Source organism: Myotis lucifugus, unplaced genomic scaffold (genome assembly GCF_000147115.1).
Source record: "Myotis lucifugus unplaced genomic scaffold, Myoluc2.0 scaffold_367, whole genome shotgun sequence".
In the NCBI taxonomy this organism is placed as follows: domain Eukaryota; kingdom Metazoa; phylum Chordata; class Mammalia; order Chiroptera; family Vespertilionidae; genus Myotis; species Myotis lucifugus.
In genome coordinates this window covers 657,775-677,793 of record NW_005871415.1, presented here as the reverse complement: position 1 = coordinate 677,793, position 20,019 = coordinate 657,775, and the positions used below count along the sequence as shown (strand labels likewise).

General features: G+C 40.9%; 1 protein-coding gene across 5 annotated transcripts in view; it reads left to right on the top strand.

The window, feature by feature from the left end:
• The window catches only part of TAPT1 (transmembrane anterior posterior transformation 1), a 59,588-nt gene that overhangs the window by 7,783 nt on the left and 31,786 nt on the right, over window positions 1-20,019 (top strand). For 4 of the 5 annotated variants that reach the window (XR_002832324.1, XM_023765013.1, XM_023765012.1 and 1 more), the window contains exons 2-3: window positions 731-861; window positions 14,440-14,558. Coding sequence is in view for 4 of the 5 variants with exons in the window: in XM_023765013.1 (XP_023620781.1) it covers window positions 731-861; window positions 14,440-14,558 (250 nt within the window). In the remaining variant the exon portion in view is untranslated. Of the gene's footprint in view, window positions 1-730; window positions 862-14,439; window positions 14,559-19,478; window positions 19,545-20,019 lie in introns of those variants that run through there. The other variant, XM_014466925.2, reaches the window with a different exon arrangement.

Here is a 20,019-nt window from a genome sequence, read left to right as displayed (position 1 = left end):
ACATGCGTATGTAATGGAATTTGGTCACTTTCTCTTACTAATCTGCCTCCTGTTTATTAGATCATTAGACCAGCTGATAGAACCTGGGGGTAGGGAGAGCTTCTTCCTCCCCTGCAGCATGGGTAGCATCCTGTGTACGCCTTCACCTAGCACTTTTGCAGGATCTCTGAAGCTGAGGTTACACCAGTATCCATGTAGTTCATCCAGGATAGTTCTTGGACTGAAGCAATGCCTGTTAGATGACTTGACTTCCTTTAAAAAAACAAACATACATATATATATGGATATATATATGTATGGATATATGTGTGTATATATACACATATGTACATATATGTATATCTCCATGTCATATTTGTGTGATATATATATATATATATATATATATATATATATTGACTGTACTCTTACCTGCCTTCATAGTTCTATGTAACCTATAAGACACAGGACTGGGCTCTTGCAAAACACTTTTCAGGCTATTCTGGCTCATAGTAATTGTCTCTTCTGTATTCCTGTGGAATTTTCAGTTTATACCACACAGAGCAGCAGTTTTCTCTGCAGTCTTTGCTAATTATTTATGTATAGTTCAGTTTTGGGCACAGAATTATAGATGACTTTGTTTTATTCTTTCATCGTTGTTTTATATATGTATTACCTATGGCCCCAGCTAGCATTTAAGTTCCTTGATAAATACTGTTCTTTTGTTTTGTGTCATTTTCTTTTCCTGTAGAGCTTTCATTGTTGAGGTTCCTCAGTGCTGAACTAACAAGAGGGTACTTCCTTGAACATAATGAGGCCAAGTACACAGAAAGAAGAGAAAGAGTGTACACTTGTATGCGAATACCAAGAGAATTGGAAAAGGTACCTTTTTTTTTTCTATTACCAGACATCATTTTGAAAGTTATGTCAATGTGCTAATCATACAAAAAAAAATAGTGAACAGTTTGAGTTGAGTTTTTAAATATTTGGAAATAATTAAATATATTGGGGGAGTAGGATAAAGAAAGAGGCTTTAAAGAGTATATTTTTAGTGTGAGATCCAATGATTCTTAACTTTGTTTCTTAGTAAACTTACCCTATTTTCATGTGTGTCCCATCCAAATAACCTTTTCCAAGGAATTAATCTCCACTTACTCCGTTAGTTCTCTTCAGTTTTGTTTTATTAGAAACAGTTCTTTTTTCCATTCAGCATAATAAATTATTTAATGTCAGCCTTCTTCAAGGTTTTAGTTTCTCAGACAGCCTTCATATTTAAAAACATAAATTATAGTCTCTTCAAGAAAAAGGTGGTTCATTTTGCCTTCATCACAGAGAATATCACATCATAGGTTGGCATAGTTATGACAGCTCCGTGTCTACACACACCATGTTCCCTCGATTGTGTCTCTGTCTAGACCAATCAGATGTGGCAGGAAGCCACTCTCCTCTACATTGCTAGAGCTGGCGACTCTGAGCACTTCCATATTTCTTGCTAGAAAGAAAGAAGAAATAATTCAGCTTTAGCTATATTAAAACATGTTTTCATAGTTTTATAGTAACACTAGAGGCCCAGTGCACGAAATTCGTGCACAGGTAGGGTCCCTAGTGGCAGCCAGCTGCCGGCTGGGCCTTCCTTCATTCCACACCACCCCCTGGTGGTCAGCACACATCGTAGCGAGCGATCGAACTCCAGGTCTCAAGTTGAACTCCAGAGGGGACACTTTGCATATTAGGCTTTTATATATATAGATACAACTTAAAATATTTCAGTCACTTCCTTAGAACCATATTATCTGTTCCAGTGGCTGTCAGAAGAGTGTTGTTGGTTTGTTTTATCACATATTATAATGGCAAGAGGTGTGGTAGGCTGTGAGAAGCGAGGATCAGCTGGTTTGGCTGATGCTCTTTTTTTTATGACTGTCCATCAGTTGGGTAGAAGGATGAGTCGGGCATAGAGTGACAACTTGAGAAATGTTGCTTCACATAGGTTGTTGGTGGCATGTCACATGCTGAAGTTTTAGGAAGTTCCGTGTTGGGAAGATAGGAGAGCTAGGGAACCAGCAAAGATTTTGGGAGAGAACACACATGACAGTGCAGTTCTGTGTTACCCTAGGTCAAGATCAGTGAATGTGCTTGGTTTATTTGTTCTAGGGAGTTCTAGGGCCCCCAGGGGAGCCGATGGCCTGGAGGATGAGAAGGGAGGTGGAGGGGTGTGCGGGCGCTCTCTGCAGCAGCCTCCTCTTGCAGCAGCGCCTTTGTTCTGTATATTGGAGTTTATGTAAGATTTTCTTAGGGGTGGAGGGTAATGTTTCTTATGCTTGCAAAAAGAAAGATTAAACTAATTCTTGGATCTTTCTTAGAACACTTTAAAAAACTTGCTTTTCAATGCTCACTTTTTTCCTCTAGTAATAAGCCGTGAGGTGGAAATGTGAGGACATACTGCAGAGGCCGCTGGAGGGAGGGTCTGCTGGGCCCATGTTCTTGTCAGGACAACATTGGCCCGTTGTCCAGCCACAGACAGCTTATCACCTGCTTTCTGCAGGGAAGTGCTTTCTTCCACCTGGTGGAGCAGATCTGGACTCCGTTCTTCTCTGGGGAGAACACAGAGGGATTTGCCTGTAGCCACAGCCAGGCCAGGGACACACCCAGGGGACTGCTTCAGAGCGGGGAGGTGTCTGTCTGTCTGACCCTGTCTTACCCCTCCTGTGACACAAATAATGAGCAGTGACAGCATCCCTTTATACTTCTATAATTATAGGCTATTATTATTATTGAAAGAGAGAACGGTTACTGTCACCTTCTGCTTGTATCACCTCATCAGAGGCAGTTCAATACACATCATTCTCTCTTCTTTATTGGTAACATTGAAATAACAAGCAAGTTTTTTAGTAGATTTCTCGTAGAAACTTATAAGCGTTTCATGTTTGTTATTGTGAGTATTAAGTTGTCTTCTGGGGAAAATGCCTACAGGTCTTGATAAGACTAAAGTATAAATCAGTGTTTTTCAAACTGTAATCCATGACAGAACCACTGATGGGTAACCCATATGTGTGGATTTTTTTTTTTAAGAAAAGAATAGAAGTATTAGAGCACATTGCCTATACTAAGGGTATTTTTGTGTGTGTGTGTGTGTGTGTGAAACTTTGTATGTATGTAAAATGTAGAATGTCAGGAAATTTGAATTAATACTGTTCATGCACAGTTGTCATAACTTTCTAACCCTGCTTCCCATGAAGGAGGGTGTTGGTGTTAGGCCTATTTGGGAAAATTTGATTTAGTCTCTTAGAGCAACACTCTAGAAGCTTTATTGTTTAAAATGCAGGAAAGGAAGTCATACATTTCAGTTCAAGGCATTCTTCACCTCTAAGACTAAGGGAAACCTAGAGTGGAGGTAGATTTCAGTTTAACTTCAGGCTTAAATATCTCTCCTAACCATGAATGATACCCCTGTGGCCCTTATTTTCTATGAGTAGTGTTTCACCTCGGGCTTTCTTTATAAGAGCTGGGAGAATATCTAGACATTCATGTTAATCTAAATTATGTTTATTGGTTTCCTTTGTGGTTGCATTGTCTATTCTAATACATAACACCTTACTCATTTTTGTTCTTGTTTTCAGTAAACGTTATGACATTTTCTCCTAGCCTTTGGAGGGAGAGACACTTGATTACAGAGCACTTTGCTTCCACAAGGGTTGCACGCATGGTACTATAAAACATGTAACTAACGTTTGTACTTTCAAGCGAAGAGAAAGATCAATTCAATATCTCTTACTGAACCTGTTTACTAATGTAAAAAAATCCCAGATTTTTGTCCAAGGGCTAATTTTGTCATCTGTATGAATCTAAAATTGCAGCAAATGGTAAAAAAAAAAAATCACAGTATTTTCTTAAATTGCCTCATATATATAAATGCTAATGTAGAGAAATAATAGATCACTTATTCATTTATTTGTTTATTTTCCCGGTCTTTGTTTTGAATACTTACTATGTTCCAGGTACTTTTATAGGGAGAAAGGACTTGTGAAGGTAATTGGCAAGGGGATGAGAAAAAAGAGGTAGATTTTGTCCGTGCATTGTAGGGCCTATGAGTGTGTATGGGGAGGGGAATCTGTGAGGTACACACAGGAAAGGACAGGTACACTGGAAGGACAGGCTGGATCCAGGCTGGTGAAGCTAAGGAGTTTAGACTGGCTTTGGGAGGACTGTTAAAATAGGTTTCTTTTTTTTTTTTACAGAGAGGAAGGGAGAGGGAGAGAGAGTTAGAAACATCGATGAGAGAGAAACATTGATCAGCTGCCTCCTGCACACTCCCCACTGGGGATGTGCCCGCAACCAAGGTACATGCCCTACACCGGAATCGAACCTGGGACCCTTGAGTCTGCAGGCCGATGCTCTATCCACTGAGCCAAACCGGTCAGGGCTAAAATAGATTTCTTTGGCGTACTTTGAGCTGTGTATATAACAGAATACTAACAGTTAGCTATGTATGAAATAGGATACCTAACAGTGGCTTAAATAAATAAGATTTTTTTTTTAGTGAGTCTCAAGGAAGGAGGTCTCAATTGTTCCAGTAGATTAATGAAGCCAGCATGGACCAAATCTTTTTGATCCCTCTACCAGTATTTTGCCATCGTTGGCAAATTGGCTTTTGGTCCTCTTGCTCATTGCAGCCTCAGGCATCACATCTGCATAATAAGCAGAAAGAAGAGATGGACAGTCCCCTCTCTGACTGTTCCTTTTATAAAGAATTAAAAGCTTTCCCAGAAGTGCCCAGCAGACTTCCTTCTGCTTGTATCTTACTGGCCAAGCTGAGTTATACACTCGTCCCCAGCTGCATGGGAGACAAGGACAGTAAGTGCTCTGCTTTGCCAACAAAAGGAGAACGGATTGAGGGTGGTAATCGGATTAGCCACCTCTCAGAGCTATGCTTCTGAAAAATTAGTATAGCAGTGTTCAACATGGATTAGAAGTAAAAGAAGCAAGAAGATCTCAAGATCTCACCATGTGCATGTCCTTCTTCAAATGAAAATCCATTGATTGATTTACCTTTAAGAAATTTATTCCTCATGTTAATTATATGTCAGGTGTAGGTTGTGATTAACAGGGGTGGGCAAACTTTTTGACTCGAGGGCCACAATGGGTTCTTAAACTGGACCGGAGGGCCGGAACAAAAGCATGGATGGGGTGTTTGTGTGAACTAATATAAATTCAAAGTAAACATCATTACATAAATGGGTACGGTCTTTTTTTTTTTTAGTTTTATTCATTTCAAACGGGCCGGATCCGGCCCTCGGGCCGTAGTTTGCCCACGGCTGGATTAGTACGAAGCCTTTTCTCAAAATTACTTATTTTCTGTGGTTATGTGTGTTTATGTAACCTTGCCTGTCATAAAAGTTAAAATTAAAATACATTTTTGAATTTTTTTTACATTGTAATTCTATGCTTTTTGGCAATCCCTTATTGCTACTATGCTTTGTATATATAGTTACTTAATACATTTTTAAAATATGAATTCAGCTGATTAGTCTTCAAATGCAACTATTTAGCTGTCTTAAGAATCTAGTGAATTTTTATTTTAACTTTAAGTTGTCAGGTTGAAGATATAGGTATTGCTGTAGGTATAGAATATTGTTATTTTTAGGCATAGGCTATTATTATTATTGAAAGAGAGAAAGGTTACTGTCACACAGGGGAGTATTTGCAGTAAAGATTCAATACCCATAGCTTCTCATCTCAGGTCTGCAGGGCATAGCCAAGTGATCCAGTCGAGCCTGGAACCTCCTTTGGCTTTGACTTCATCTAAAATTAGAAGGTTGAACTAAGTCATCTCAGAAGGGCTGATGATTGCATATGAGAAACAGGAGAAATGGGGTGCATGGAGAGACCCCAGAAAGCGGTGTTACATAAAAGTGGAGGAACTTCATTCTGCTTGTTTGAGGGTCAGAGAAGATAACATTTAGGAAAAATAATTGTAAAAGTTCCTTTCAAAGTAATGAATTTAATGACAATGTCATATAAAACCTTTTTGTTGTTTCTCACTGTGAGGTATGTGTTAAGAAAGTGTAGTCATGGCCATTGTCTCACCCTGGTTCAGTAAACAGTCCTTGGATTTCCTTGTGAAACTAATAAAGGGCTTTCTCAGACCCACGTTGGTGGCAGAGACGCTTGGGCATCCTGCTCGGTTTCTAATTTCATGAAAACACGTTTGGGGGCACCATCCCTTTAAATTCTTCTCGTGGTGCGGCCCTCTTTTGTTACACACCCTGACTCGGATGTCCTGCCACACAGCTGCTGAGAAGCAGGAAAGGGTGGGGACCTGCCTAGCTCACCCTCTCAACTGCCTTGTCTGGTAGTCCTCCCTTCCCTTCGGAGGCTTTGGCGCCCCCTGCTGGTAGAGGTGACAGCAGCTTCCATATTCCTTCTGCAGCCCTCTTACTTTTCTCAACCACAGGGCACAGGGCCAGTGGCAGCAGCACAGAAGCCCCCTCCAGAAGCGGGTTTAGAGGTGATGGGGGAGTGGCTGGGGCATCCAGGGCCTCCTTGGCCTAGTGAGGCCCTGCTACCTACTGGGCACATAGGACTCATCAGATGGTTCTAGGGCCAGCCAGCCGCGACTTCCACCCCATTCACTGATATGTTTAAAGGACAGTTTGTGAACTGGGCACTGTGGGGCGATGTTTATATTTTTGAATCAGTAACTTCTGTCACTTCAGCTTTGAAAACAGTCTTAAATCTCTTTTCCTCTCTCTCCATTTGCTGCATCAGGCCATTGTGAGCTGTCACTCAGACTGTTTTATTGTCCTTAGCTGTTGTTCCTGCTTGCACTCAGTCTGCCTTAATGCTCCTTGCTGACTGCTCCCTGAAAAGGAGACTTGTGCCTGTGATGGCAGCTACAGTAAAGACCTCGCGTCCTTAGTGAGACTCAGACGTGCCATGGGGTCCCGAGAGCACAGCCAGCCTCCTGCCCGCTCCAACCTCTCAGCAGGAGCGCACAGCCCTGCCTGTCCCTGCCACACACCACGGAATGGTCCTTGCCTCCAGGGTTGTTGGGAGGATTAAATAAATTAATGTGGGTCCAGTGCTTACAAAATAACTGTATTCAAACATGGATTGGAATTAAGAGAAGCAAGAAAATCTCAGGACCTTTCATGTGCATAGTGAAGGGGACCAGAATTTTGCCACCCCAAAATTGTCCCTTTTGGGATATTGGTTTTAAGGTGATTATTCAAAAACAGAAGACTCAGAAAGAACCTGTGGCCTTTCTCCTTTCCTGCCTAAGAGACTCAGATGAAAAGGCCTGTTCCAGGAAGGAAATCTCAACACCCTCACCTTAGCAGTAGGTAGGAAGGCTGCAGGCAGGGGCCTGGTTGATAGACATCCCCTCTACCCCCATTGTTTCTGGGTTGCCTAGCAAGAATTTGCCCAGCACATGTGTCCCACTCTTCCTCAGCTACCTGTAAAATGTCTGTTTCATTTGAAATCTCAGGCTTCTGCTCCCTTTCTCCTTTGTCCATAGTGGCCTCTAAACCTGAACTCCCCAGTCCGTTTCAGGTCTCATATCCTGCGAAATGCCTCCCCCTCCCCCCAGCATATACATTCGTGATGAACGTACATTTTCTCCTGTTAATCTGCCTCTGTCAATTTGAATCAGCCAGACGAACTTAGAAGGTGGGAGGAAAAGTAGTTTTTTGGCCCCATAATAGTGTTTCCACATATTAACATCTTAAATTGATTCTTTGTGTTAAATATATGTCAGATATAAGTTGTAATTATTGTCAAGTCTTTTATCAACATTACTTTGTTTTCCATGGTTACATATGTTTTTGTAACCTGGCCTATCATAAAAGTACCTGGTTCGAGGTAATCCCTTTGTTCATCATCGCCTAGAGCAGTGGTTCTCAACCTTCCTAATGCCGCGACCCTTTAATACAGTTCCTCATGTTGTGGTGACCCCCAATTTCATTGTTACAAATTGAACATAATTAAAGCATAGTGATTAATCACAAAAACAATATGTAATTATACATGTGTTTTCCGATGGTCTTAGGCGACTCCTGTGAAAGGGTCGTGCGACCCCCAAAGGGTCTCGACCTACAGGTTGAGAACCGCTGGCCTAGGGTGTAAACTTCCTGGGGACATGAATTTTTTAATTCAGGTGATTAAAACTGTTTTATTATAGGGACAACCTTGAATCTGCCATCATTGCTTTCAAAGTCAGTCACTTGTAAACTTTCTTATTGATCACTCATTCTCCTTCACATTCTTCTAATCATGAATCCTTGCATGTGGGCTTGTTGAGGACTTCTGGAACGTAGAGCAAAGAGTGGCGCTCCTTAGTAATTAACTGAAGGTGATTTCTGTCCCTCTTGTATAATGATTACCTTCTGGCCACACAGCCACCCACTCACATTGCACCGGTGCACACTCTTCCCTTTGTTGGGAAGTCTGTTCCTCCTTACTGACCTGGCAAAATCCAGTGCCATCTTGTCTCCTCTGAGGAGATCTTTGCTGACTCCATTTCCCTTCCCTGCGTGCACAATCCCCATGCCACCCTCCACTCACACCACACCCCGCACAGACCTACTCTCTTGGCCAGTGCTGCTAGGGCACATCATTCATCAGGCTCTGACCACTGGCCTGTGTCCAGCTCACTGGCTTGTGCATTCCCTGGGGAAGGTGTCCTTCCTGGTGGCCTTTCATCCTCCCATTGTAGAGCTGAGCTTTACTGAAAGTGAGACCAGGGGGAGGGTGGGAAATGCCCCTTCCCGCTTTACTGCTTCTTGCCAACTGACACTCCAGACCAGCCGGGGAGCGTCCTCGGCTGGCGTGTCCTCCACTAGCCGGTGGCAGTTGGGGTCATAGTGGCAAGATGGTATTCAGAATCGCCAGGAGGTGGTTTGTCAGATTCCAAGAGGCCTGTTTCAGAATCGTTGTGCTGTCTTACTTTTAGATATAACACTTCATTTATTTTGAAATTTCGAAGGGCATTAAAGACATTTTTGTCCGAAAGGTAAACATAGATGTTTTAAAAGGTAAGCCTTGCTCCATTCTCCACAGAGAGAGGCTGGCCTTTTTACTTATTTCTTTGTTTGGAGCCTAGTACTGTTCAAATGATGAAAAGCAATAGTAGGACATTCAAAGTGAATGTGGTAAGAGCTGGTTATGGAAATTTTCACTAGAACTGGGTTTTCCATTGACTTCCAGGGTTATAGGATTATTGGCATTTTGTGCTTTTCTTAACATTGATGTTTTTTAAAATATATAAGGTGTCAAATCCAGTGGCAAGGTTGAGGCTGGAAGGAAGAGTGACAGGTGTCATTACTAGGAAAGTGCTTCAGTTTTCAAAGCCAAGCTTTCTGCAGACCCACTGAAGTCTGGCCCTGCCTCTTCTGTTCATGAACTCGGGCAGGCTCTCGAGTCTGCAGAGTGGAGGTGGGGCCGTGCACACAGCCCACACACAGTGCCTAGTACTCTGGTGCCCGCTACCCGTACAAGGCTTCTGAAGTCCTTCCAGATAATACCTCCTGTGGCACAGAAAGGTCAGTGACCGTTTCTGCCCTTTGTTTTCACTTTTGTTTTTTCATCCCAAAGAAGACTCTCAAGAACTACCTTATTACCCTAGCTGGTTTGGCTCAGTTAATAGAGTGTCAGAGGGTCTCGAGTTTGATTCTGGTCAAAGGCACGTACCTTGGTTGCAGGCTCCTCCCCGGCGGCCCGGGCCCTGGATAGGGGCTCATGCAGGAGGCAACCAATCGATGTGTTTCTCTCACATCAGTGTTTCTCTCTGTCTTTCCCTCTCTCTAAAAAAATCAATGGGAAAGTATCCTCAGATGAGGAGTAACCAAAAAAACACAAGCAAACAAACAAAAAAGAACTGCCTTATTAATTAAACAGAAGGTTATTTTGAAATAATTATTTTTTTTCATGTAAATTCTTATAAAACTTTACTCTGAGTACAAATTTTAAATTGAATCGCTGCAATTTGTAAATCCCTGTTTTTCATGCATTTTTGTACAAAGGCCTTTGCAGTGTTGCCAGTGCAGATGCTTCTGCAAAGCTCCTCGGGGCCACTTGGGACTGTCTTCACTGCTGTGTGGCTGCCAGGGAGGGAACTGAATTCCATCCCGCCTGCGCGTCCTGGAACCTCTTTTCGGACAGGAGTTCTCACCCTTTGGTGGGTCATGAGTTTAATGAGACCAGCATTGTTTTTTTTAAAAGGAAGTAGAAAATACTCATCTGTATTTCATGGAGTAAAAGTATTATTTTAGCGAAAGTTTTCTTTTGGGTGTTTGAGTGTGTGTGTGTGTGTAGTGACTTGCAGTGTAAAGTGTATTAATGACTAAGTTGTGGTCAGCAATTAAATCCTCTTCTTTGGGTGTTGAGCTTCTTAGTAAGACTGTTTGCTCTTCTTAAAACAGTGAACATATGTCGGTCTCTGCCACATTAGAGCTGCACACTAAGTGTTTGCTACAGAGGAAAAAGGAGGAACAAGCCAAAGAATGAGTCTTCCGTCCCCAGGAAAGTGGAAAAAGCCCAAAACTCCAGCGTGTGATTTCTTGTTGAGGCATTTTCCCTGTGCTTTAGTTCTTTGCCGTATCTTGGTTTTCTACTTTCTGTTATTTCTATCATGGTCAGTCTAAACAGAGGAAATATTTATTTTATGGCCTCCCCATAAAAGTGAGATAACTGTCAAGTGAGAGATCACATTTACTAGGTGAGGTGGGGGTGGTGGCAGCACCAGAGGAGGCGGAAGTAGGGAGGTGGGACCAGAGAGGGACAAGGCCTGGCTGTCAACCAATAGAACAGGTTTTCGTTGTGATATAAGGAAGCATATTCCACAAGCATTGTGCTGCTTTGACTTTAGCCACACCTGGCATTTACTTTGAAACTTCAAGTGGCACTTAAAGGAGGACAAGAAACTTTTGTGTTTATCAAAAGGGAAACAGAGTGACATATGACACTGTTGTATTACTTTCTTGTCACACCTCGTATATTTCAGGGGAAATTTTCTTTAGATATTACTTAAGACTGCTTGAATACTTTGTGGTTATTTGGTTCAAATAAAATGAAATAGTGATTGCCTATTTTATCAAGATGCCACACAAAGGAACCAAAGGTATGGAAGTACACATTATTCCCAATAGTAATGTATACTCGGAGCTTTTAATTCTTAACACCTTTTCAAAGCTAGCTGTAAATAGAAATGTGTGACAGTTTCATGCCTTTTGTAAGTTTGATTCATTAAATGCCTATTTTTTATGACACTAGGCAAACTGGAAACAGATGAGTTAGCACAAAGACAATGACAGCCACCCCTATGCCTGGTGAAATAGTGGGTGAGAGCGAGCTTGGGCAGGCATCCCGCCTCCAGAGCTGGGGCTTCCTCAGTGTTAGGTAGGACAGTAACCACTCAGAGCTGTTGGGGGGAGGGGGGAGGGAGCACTTCCTCCTGCCTGGAGGGCCACAGCATAGGAGACATGCTTTGTACAGCACCTTCCAAGTCCTGGGTCCATGTAATTTAGAGATGCTGGTTCAACATCTCGCTGGGTGCCAGGCTCGGGCCACACCAGCACAGGCTTTCTGACCTACAAGGAAGGATGAATGTTTTCAGGGTTGTGTCTTGTTTACTTTTTTAGGAAATGATCTTATTTTCATTTGTAAAGAATTTAGAAGATGCTGTACCTATGAGAAAGGGTAACATTCGAACAACAGGTACAGTAGTTGGGTCACTTCTCCGCTTTTATAAACACTGAAAGGAGTTTCTACTGGTTGTGTACTGTGTATTCCAACATCCAAGGATGGTTTCTTTCCACCCAGCTGCAGTTTCTTAGGTCTCGGCCACTGTTTCCCTTCCATTTTAAGGTGGGATCTATGGTAGTGACAGCTCCCAGTTATGAGGTCGGCACAGTGTGAGATGATTGCTGGCCCACGGAGTTTATTGGGCTGGTTTAATATGTGAAGGGAAGGCCCCTTAGACTTTAGTTACTGTTGTTTACTATAAACAATACTAATGCAAATTCCTCTAAGCCAGCGGTTCTCAACCTGTGGGTCGCAACCCTTTGGGGGTCGAACGACCCTTTCACAGGGGTCACCTAAGACCATCGGAAAACAAATATATAATTACATATTGCTTTTGTGATTAATCACTATGCTTTAATTATGTTCAATTTGTAACAATGAAAATACATCCTGCATATCAGATATTTACATTACGATTCATAATAGTAGCAAAATTACAGTTATGAAGTAGCAACGAAAATAATTTTATGGTTGGGGGTCACCACAACATGAGGAACTGTATTAAAGGGTCGCGGCATTAGGAAGGTTGAGAACCACTGCTCTAAGCCAAAGAAAGGTGATTATACTTTTCTGCAAGAAAAGGTTGTCTTCATCATTACTTTCTCTGTGCTCTTGCTCATGCTTCCTCCCGAGCCTGGCGAGCTTCCTTCCCCATCTCCCCATCTCCCCACCTCCCACACCTCCTCCTCCTACCCAGTCCACCCTCTCCATGTGGCAGTAGTTCTTAATCTTCTCAGATGTTAAAAGGGTCTCCTCTCATATGGGGCTTTTCCTGAGTCTCCCCAAGTTGGGCTGGCTATCTTCTCCCCAGGGCTCCGCTGTTCCCTGCATCCGTAGTTCTGCCGTGGCGCAGTTACCACGTCCCTGTCTGTTACCCACATGCTGGCATCTCTGCTGAAACCTGAGTAAGCTTACTGAGGGCAGGAGCCCCCTCCCGTGGTCCTGCTGGCTTTGTGCAGCTGGGCTGAGTATGGGCTTGGTCCTGTGAACAGCTTCGTGGATGTTGGGTCAATGAGTAATGCGTCCATCCCCAGTGTCAGGTCATCAGAAAGACAGCTGCTGACTCCTTCCCAGCGCGCTGTTTCCTTACACATGCACACTGAAATGGAGAGGCTTCTCAGCGACCAGGGACGGGATCAGTTACCATTGCTACACACGGACAGTGCTCAGTCTCCTGCAGCTCTCCTTTGTAAGGGTGAAAAACAAGGCAGCGTGCAGAACCCTGCTGTGCTGGCCACAGTGGGTGACCGACTCTGACAACTGTCGTGGTCGGGAGACTGAAAAGGGTGGTCTGAGCACTGACATTGCACTTTCCTGGTTGTTCATGAGTCTAAATTGTTTTCTAAAAGGCTATATATATATATATATATCCACACACATATATGTATATGTACGTATAGAGTACATATATACACAAAGTTATGTGTATATATGTATATAGATGGGAAATATATTTTTGAGACATCTTGCAAAAAATTGATAAAATTGTCCTTTCTAACGATGTGATATAGTTTGCAAGGGCTGCTGTACCAAAGTACCACCAACTGGCTGGCTCCAGATTGCAGTCCTGAAGGTCAAGGCCGGTGGACAGCTGTCTCCTTGTGTCTTTGTGTCACCCACCCTGTGTCGGTCTCTGTGTCCACGTTTTCTCTTCTATTAAGGACACTGGTCATACTGGATTAGGGCCTACTCATGAATGCATTTTAACTGAACTACCTCTTTCAAGACCCCCATCTTTAAATGCAGTCATTGTGAGGTACTGGGGGCAAGGACTTCATCATATGAATTTGTGGGGAGGGGATGCAGTTCTACCAGTAACAGTGTGATTGTTAACTATTTCCTACATTTGTGTAGGCAGTTCATTGATTAAAGATACATGGAGCGTCATGTGTGAGGGCATGTACAGCATATCATGTTTGTGTGTCAGACATAGGGAAGTCCCTGCTCTTACAGTTGCAGAGTTTGGGAGCCTGGGTGTGGCAACTTCTCCACACCATCAAAAGACTACACCCTCCTTTTATGAAATATAGTCCTACATTTAATGGGTAAAAGTGTATATTGTTACAAAAAATAGGAAGGATTGAAGTATACAAGAAAGGGGGAGAGATACAAACATTAGCAGTTACTCCTCCAATTAAGAATAATGCCTTCTGAATATAGCAAGTTCAAATACAAACGAAATTGTGTTAAAATTAGGAACAATTTACATATTTTAACTCAATGGATATTCCAATCCTTCCCATCCATGAAGCACTCTGATAAACAGGAAATAGCAAATTTATAAAGATTAAAGTTACAGTTACAAAGTTTTATCTGAAAGTTGTCTACAATATCTTTAAAGTTTGAGGAAGTACTCAGAAAGCCGAATCAGATCTTTCATAGCCACGGTCAAGGGCAACTTATCTTTTGAGTAATTGACTTCTGTGGGTGGTAAACCAAAGGCTCTGGAAGAAGAAGTACAAATTTACACTTTGAAAAAGGTTTTTCATTAAAATATGGCTCATATACACAAGTAGGACTATCAATTTGTTATTCTCATTACCAAGTTACAAGATATGAACTTCCCACAAAGTTCAAAAATTCCTTGTTTACATTTTGATCTACAATTATTTAAAGACTGTTTATTTACGTGTTGTTTTCTTCTCTCCTTTTAAAATCCAGCTCATGGTTTTTGGGATCTTCCTGTGCCTGGATGCGTTTCTGTATGTGTTCACGCTGCTTCCGTTAAGAGTGTTCCTGGCACTGTTCAGGCTCTTCACTCTGCCTTGCTATGGCTTAAGGTAAGTGTAACATCACTATTTTCAGTGTTAAATTATTTTTACTATTTGTAGTTGTTAAACTAAATAATCACATGGGTAAGTTTTGCAGAATAGGGATAATTCGTACGCTTTCATTCACACTTTGGTCTTTCATGCATAAAGTAATGCTGTTTATCTTTTTAAGAATATTATATAATACGTTTGTGTAATATTTGTACTTTGTGTACACACATTTATTTTCTGAATGATTCTGAACCAGAACCTTGCTTTGGCAGTAAACGAATGTTAAGAATGTGGGTGGAAGAATAGGAAGGGCCTTGGACCTGACAGTCAATGACCTCACTGCCACTGTGCAACTTTACCCTGTACCTCAATTTTCCTGGAGATCCTTGGCTATCTGGGCAAGATCGGTAAAGTGAGGACTGGGTTCTAGGCGGGGAGCTGGGGGCCAGGTGGTATCAGAATCTCCTGAGGAGCTGTTACCATAGGGGTTCCTCCTCCATCCCTTTTGAGAGTAACTGTCTTGTGGCCTAGGGATCCTTAGCGACCGATTATAGGTGAGACTCCCTCTGATTTGTGAGAGGGGATAGCTGTTGAAGACCATTGTCTGAGTGGGAAGCATCAGACAGCCCTACCCAGCATTGATTAGCTGCTGAGTTGTGGCAACTACTTGACTTCTCTAAGCCCATTTCCCCATCAGTAAAAAGGGGATATTGAGAGCCCAGCATCTTTCACTACAGAGATTGGGAAGCGTGCAAAGAATACCCAGAATAGTGCCTGGTTCACAGTAGACTGGAACAGATATTAGTTTCCTTCCCTTTCTTCTCTACCAAAGCTGGGAACAGTAAGATGAAATGTGAAGCTTATGCGAATCCTGATGCTTTATTGGGCCTGAGCTTAGAAGATGCTTGGGTTTCACAGTTTTCTGTCTTTGTATAGTTATGGCAACATGTCTCCACTCTGTGCACTCACTCCCTGTAACAGTATGATATAGTTCTTAGCATAGCTGCCTGTGGTACATTTCTCACATGCATCTCTTTTCTAAATACATTTCATTTCGAGAAAGTTTTAAAATGCTGAAGTGGACAATAACATGTAAAATTTCATTTAACTATAAAGTAGGTGTCTATTCCATGATATATAAAATACATAATTAATAAAACTATTATCAGTAACCTAACCATAGAAACAGAGTTACAAAATATTGGTTAATACACAGAATTATATGTTGATGTTTTGGGAAGACTAAAGTTATGGAAGATGCTCTTTTAAAATAGTAAAAGAACATATACTTAATATTTAATAAGCACTGAATAACACATATACGAAATCCTTCCAGTATATATTGAAGAATTTATTGATTATGATGATCATATTGTGAAAAGAGTACAATTTTTTTTTGCAAAATTGCACAGAATAAAACAATTGTAAGAATTAAGATCACATCATTGTTATATGTGATACTTTTCATTCTATAATCTTAGTCCCCCTTTTCAGAATGAGATAATTGTTCCATATTTTGTTAATTACATGTTAATCAGATGGGATAATCTTTTTAGGAATTTACCATCAACTTTAAGGCATTCAAGTGCATCCTTTATATGTTTGGAAGAATTTTTAAGAGGCCCTATTGGCAAACCTTTTTGAAGACATTTGTAGCATGGTGCTTTAATATTAACAAAGCCTAACTTCCTATACCATTTTTTTTATCACTATTGGGAGCTCGGTAAAATCATGGTTATTTCAGTTACTTTTTCAGAAGACACAAAAAAATCTAATAAGACATTACTAAGTATAAATCGTCATTTGTGATGACATAAAAGGATGGACCCATGGACATGCAGATAAAGCCAGGTGAAGCTACCTGACAAAATAGCTAATGTCATGTAGGGATTTTCACTTCTACATGTTGAGCTAGATTATTTTTTGGTTATTCATTGATCAACAATGTGAGTCAAATTTGTGTTCTAGCCATTTTTAAGTGACTGGCTTTTTAAGACATACGTTGTATTTGGCGTTGGCATGATGAGGTAAAACATTGAGAGGATATATAACCTAAAGACTCTCTTCTTCTGGAGTGGGTTCTTCCTTGGGTCTGTTAGCACACAGTGGAGTTCACTGAGTGGGGATTTTCCCGAGGATTTCCTTTTCAGGGCTCTTGTTTGAAGACTCTTTTGTTGTACTGCCATCTAAACTGTGCCATTGCTATGTCACTTGGGGAAGCAGGACACCAAGGTCGCATTTGAGAAGTCTTTCATGGTTTGTCCTGAAAACTAAAAGAAGTTTAGGAGGGAGCTGGGAAATCTCCAGTCCTTTGTTGTGAGTGGCCAGTAGTCCTTGGAGCCAACCTTTTCTATATATTTTAAAATATTTTAAGATAGTTGTAGTTTTTTAAATAAAGATGATTGGTTTGTATATTACTTCATACTTCTCAACCTAAATGAATTTCAGTAACATTTAAAAATAAAATTCAAGTGTTCTAATTTCAAGGTTTTATAGGTAAAATGACACTAGAGGGCAAACTGTTACATCCTACATTTAAGACTCCAATAAGTTTCCCTCTGCCAAATAGTTCTTGCTATTTCTACAATTTGGATCAACTGAAAAATTACATTTTATGCCATCACTAATAAATATATGCTATATGTGAAATGTGAAATGCAGTTAAAATTATACAATAGAACTTCAGCTATTTTAAATAATCTGTGCTATTATTAATATTAAGTCTAATAATTTTCAAATATTTTTGGAACATAAAAATACATTTTACTTTTAAAAAGTGTTGTTACTAAGAAATAGCCAAATTCTGCGTTCTTATAGCTTTTCTTCTAACATTCTCTATTCCCATTGCCAGCTTATTTCATTTGCCTTGCCTATAGCTGTATCAGGTTTCCTTTTTCAGCCAGCAAAACATGCTCTTTCCTTCAGTCTGACTTTGTTTTTTCAAAGGGACAAGAAGAACTTAAAGAGACCAGCAAAGAAGTTGACTACATTCTTTTATCTGTTTTCTTTTTCTCACTCTCTTCTATTTCAGTCTTCTTTTTGTAAAGAGAGAGAGAGAGAGAGAGAGAATGAAAGAAAAGAAAAAGTTGCTCTCTTCCTAGTCTCTGAGTTCTTTGAAATTATTCCCCAAAAAGGGGGGAAAAGGGATATTTGTCAAAGGAATCCAGATGCTGACACGAAAACAGTAACTCTTTGTAGTCTAGTACTGTTCCTTTCGATCTCGCATATGTATTAGGATAAACGTTATTGCCGCCTTTTCTTATCTAAGATTAGTGTTCTCACCTCCTGCCCTTGCAGAGTTCTATCTGAGACAGCATTTATGAGAGGCTTTTGAAAACTGGCAGCCTCCCGAATTTTCTGCTGTAGAATTCATTCTTTGAACCTATTTCTAAATCTTCTGTGACCTTGCTATGGTTTTGGGGGTTGGGTTTGGGTTTTTGCTCGTGTGTCAGCTAAGTGAGTAGACAAGGACTCTATCTTTCTCTGTGACCAAGGGCCAGGGTCTCTGAGGAACAGGGCGCCAAAGGCCAGGGCGGTTCCGCAGCCCCTCATGGAAACCCAGCCTTCATCACGGTGCTCCATTGGTGGGCACTTTGCCATCTTCTGACTGTTCAGATGTTGTTCACTTTATGACATTGACAGAGTAATTAGCTTGGCTTGGTAGTGGTGTGTGTTGTCTGCAAAGGATGCACTGCTTTCATAAAAGTTTGTGTCTCTCCTTAGTAATCTCAAGAATACTCCATTGAAAACTTGAACAATCTTGAAAAATCTTTGCCCCCAAATATTTTATTATTGTAGACTAAAATAAATAAACACTCGTATTCTTTCAAAGCAGATTCAGTTATGTATTCTTCCCTCTCTCCCAGATAGGGTAGTATCATTTTAGAAAAACATTCCAGATACTACTTGAATTAGGATAATTTGTTAAATGATGAGGACATGGAAAACAAAATTAAGTTTTGATTCCTTATATAAGGTATCCGTTTGTCTCGGATAAAGTATTAAAATACTCGTGTTAAAAATAAAATAAAGTACTCGTGTTAAAGTATTCCGTTATGCTAAGACAGGTATCAAACCTAGTTTTTACTCATTTACTTATAGGATATAGCATAACCAGTTGTATCAGTGTTTTTGATCTGCCTGGCATTTTTGTGACCCCTCTTTCCTCCTAAATCTTGTGACTTCATTTTGCGTGTTAGAATTCTCAGTCACATTTGAGTTAAAAATTGAGGGCCATTGTAGAGAAAATGATACTATCTGGTGCCAAGATCTGCTTGTTATTTTTTAAAACATTTTAGACAGTAATAACTGTAGAGTAGGTTTACGTGCTAGACTATTTTTCTTTTACTCTAGAGCAACTGAAATACGTAAGCAAATTTTCTGGTTATTTCACCCTGGTTTTTAGGCATAACTCTTATTTGAGGCTTCTTGGGTTTTTGTTTTGTTTTAAGAGACTATAAAGTCCTTTTTTTCTTGAGCTTTTGCCTCTTAGAAAAGCTCTTATCTCCCAGAAGAATTATGAATTTAAAATGCTTGAGGGTTTCTTAACATTGAGTTTCCTCTGTATGCCTACTTCCTTCAAGATAGTGCTACCTGAAATTGACTTCATGTACACACACACACACACACACACACACACACACACACACTCTCACGATTTTTCTCTATTTAGACCTATGCCTTAATTTTGCCCCAGTGCTTCATGCCATCCCTGGAGACATGTAGGGAGAGCTCTTGGTACCCGTGTCTGGGGAAACAAGTTTGTTATTTCCTCTACCAGGGCTGATCTGCGTGGCTGATTTGTAGAGAGCAGTGTATTTGTTTTATTAGAGAGTCTTCGTAGTGCCAGGTGTTGTTGTCCCTTGTTCCCTCACATGGCGCTCTCAGTAGCGTAGCAACATTACAACCTTCTCTCTCTCTTTCTCTCTCGTGAATCAGACCCAAGGGAGGAGCACTTTCACTTCCTTTATAGAGTGGAATGTGGTGTCACAGGGACTCCTTGTGGTGAGTAAACCCTGATTTTTCCTTCTATTCTCTTGGCCAAATTGACATCAGTGCAAACAAATATTAATTATAATGAAAAAACAAACCCCAGCGTAGGCAGACATACCCATTTGGGAATGCACACATATGAAGAAAATGTGGTTCCCCGGCCGTACTTTCTGGTGAAGCTTTGTCCACATTTACACAGGATTTGACCATGATCTCACCTAACACAGGAAAGTCACCCGGTAAAATGATCTTGGATGACACATTCAGGCCAGACTTCACAGCAGCAAACACAGCCTGCCCAAACCCAAGCCCACAGCAGTCTCTGAGCCCTGTTCCTTCCATGTAAGCAGTTCATTTTCAGTTTTCCAATCAAGGAAAATATCTTAATCTCAGTACTTTATTCCAATTTAACTTTAAAATTATAAAGGGACTTACCTTTCAAAAATGAGAACCATATTTAATATTTTGCATTTCAGTAGTCCTTATA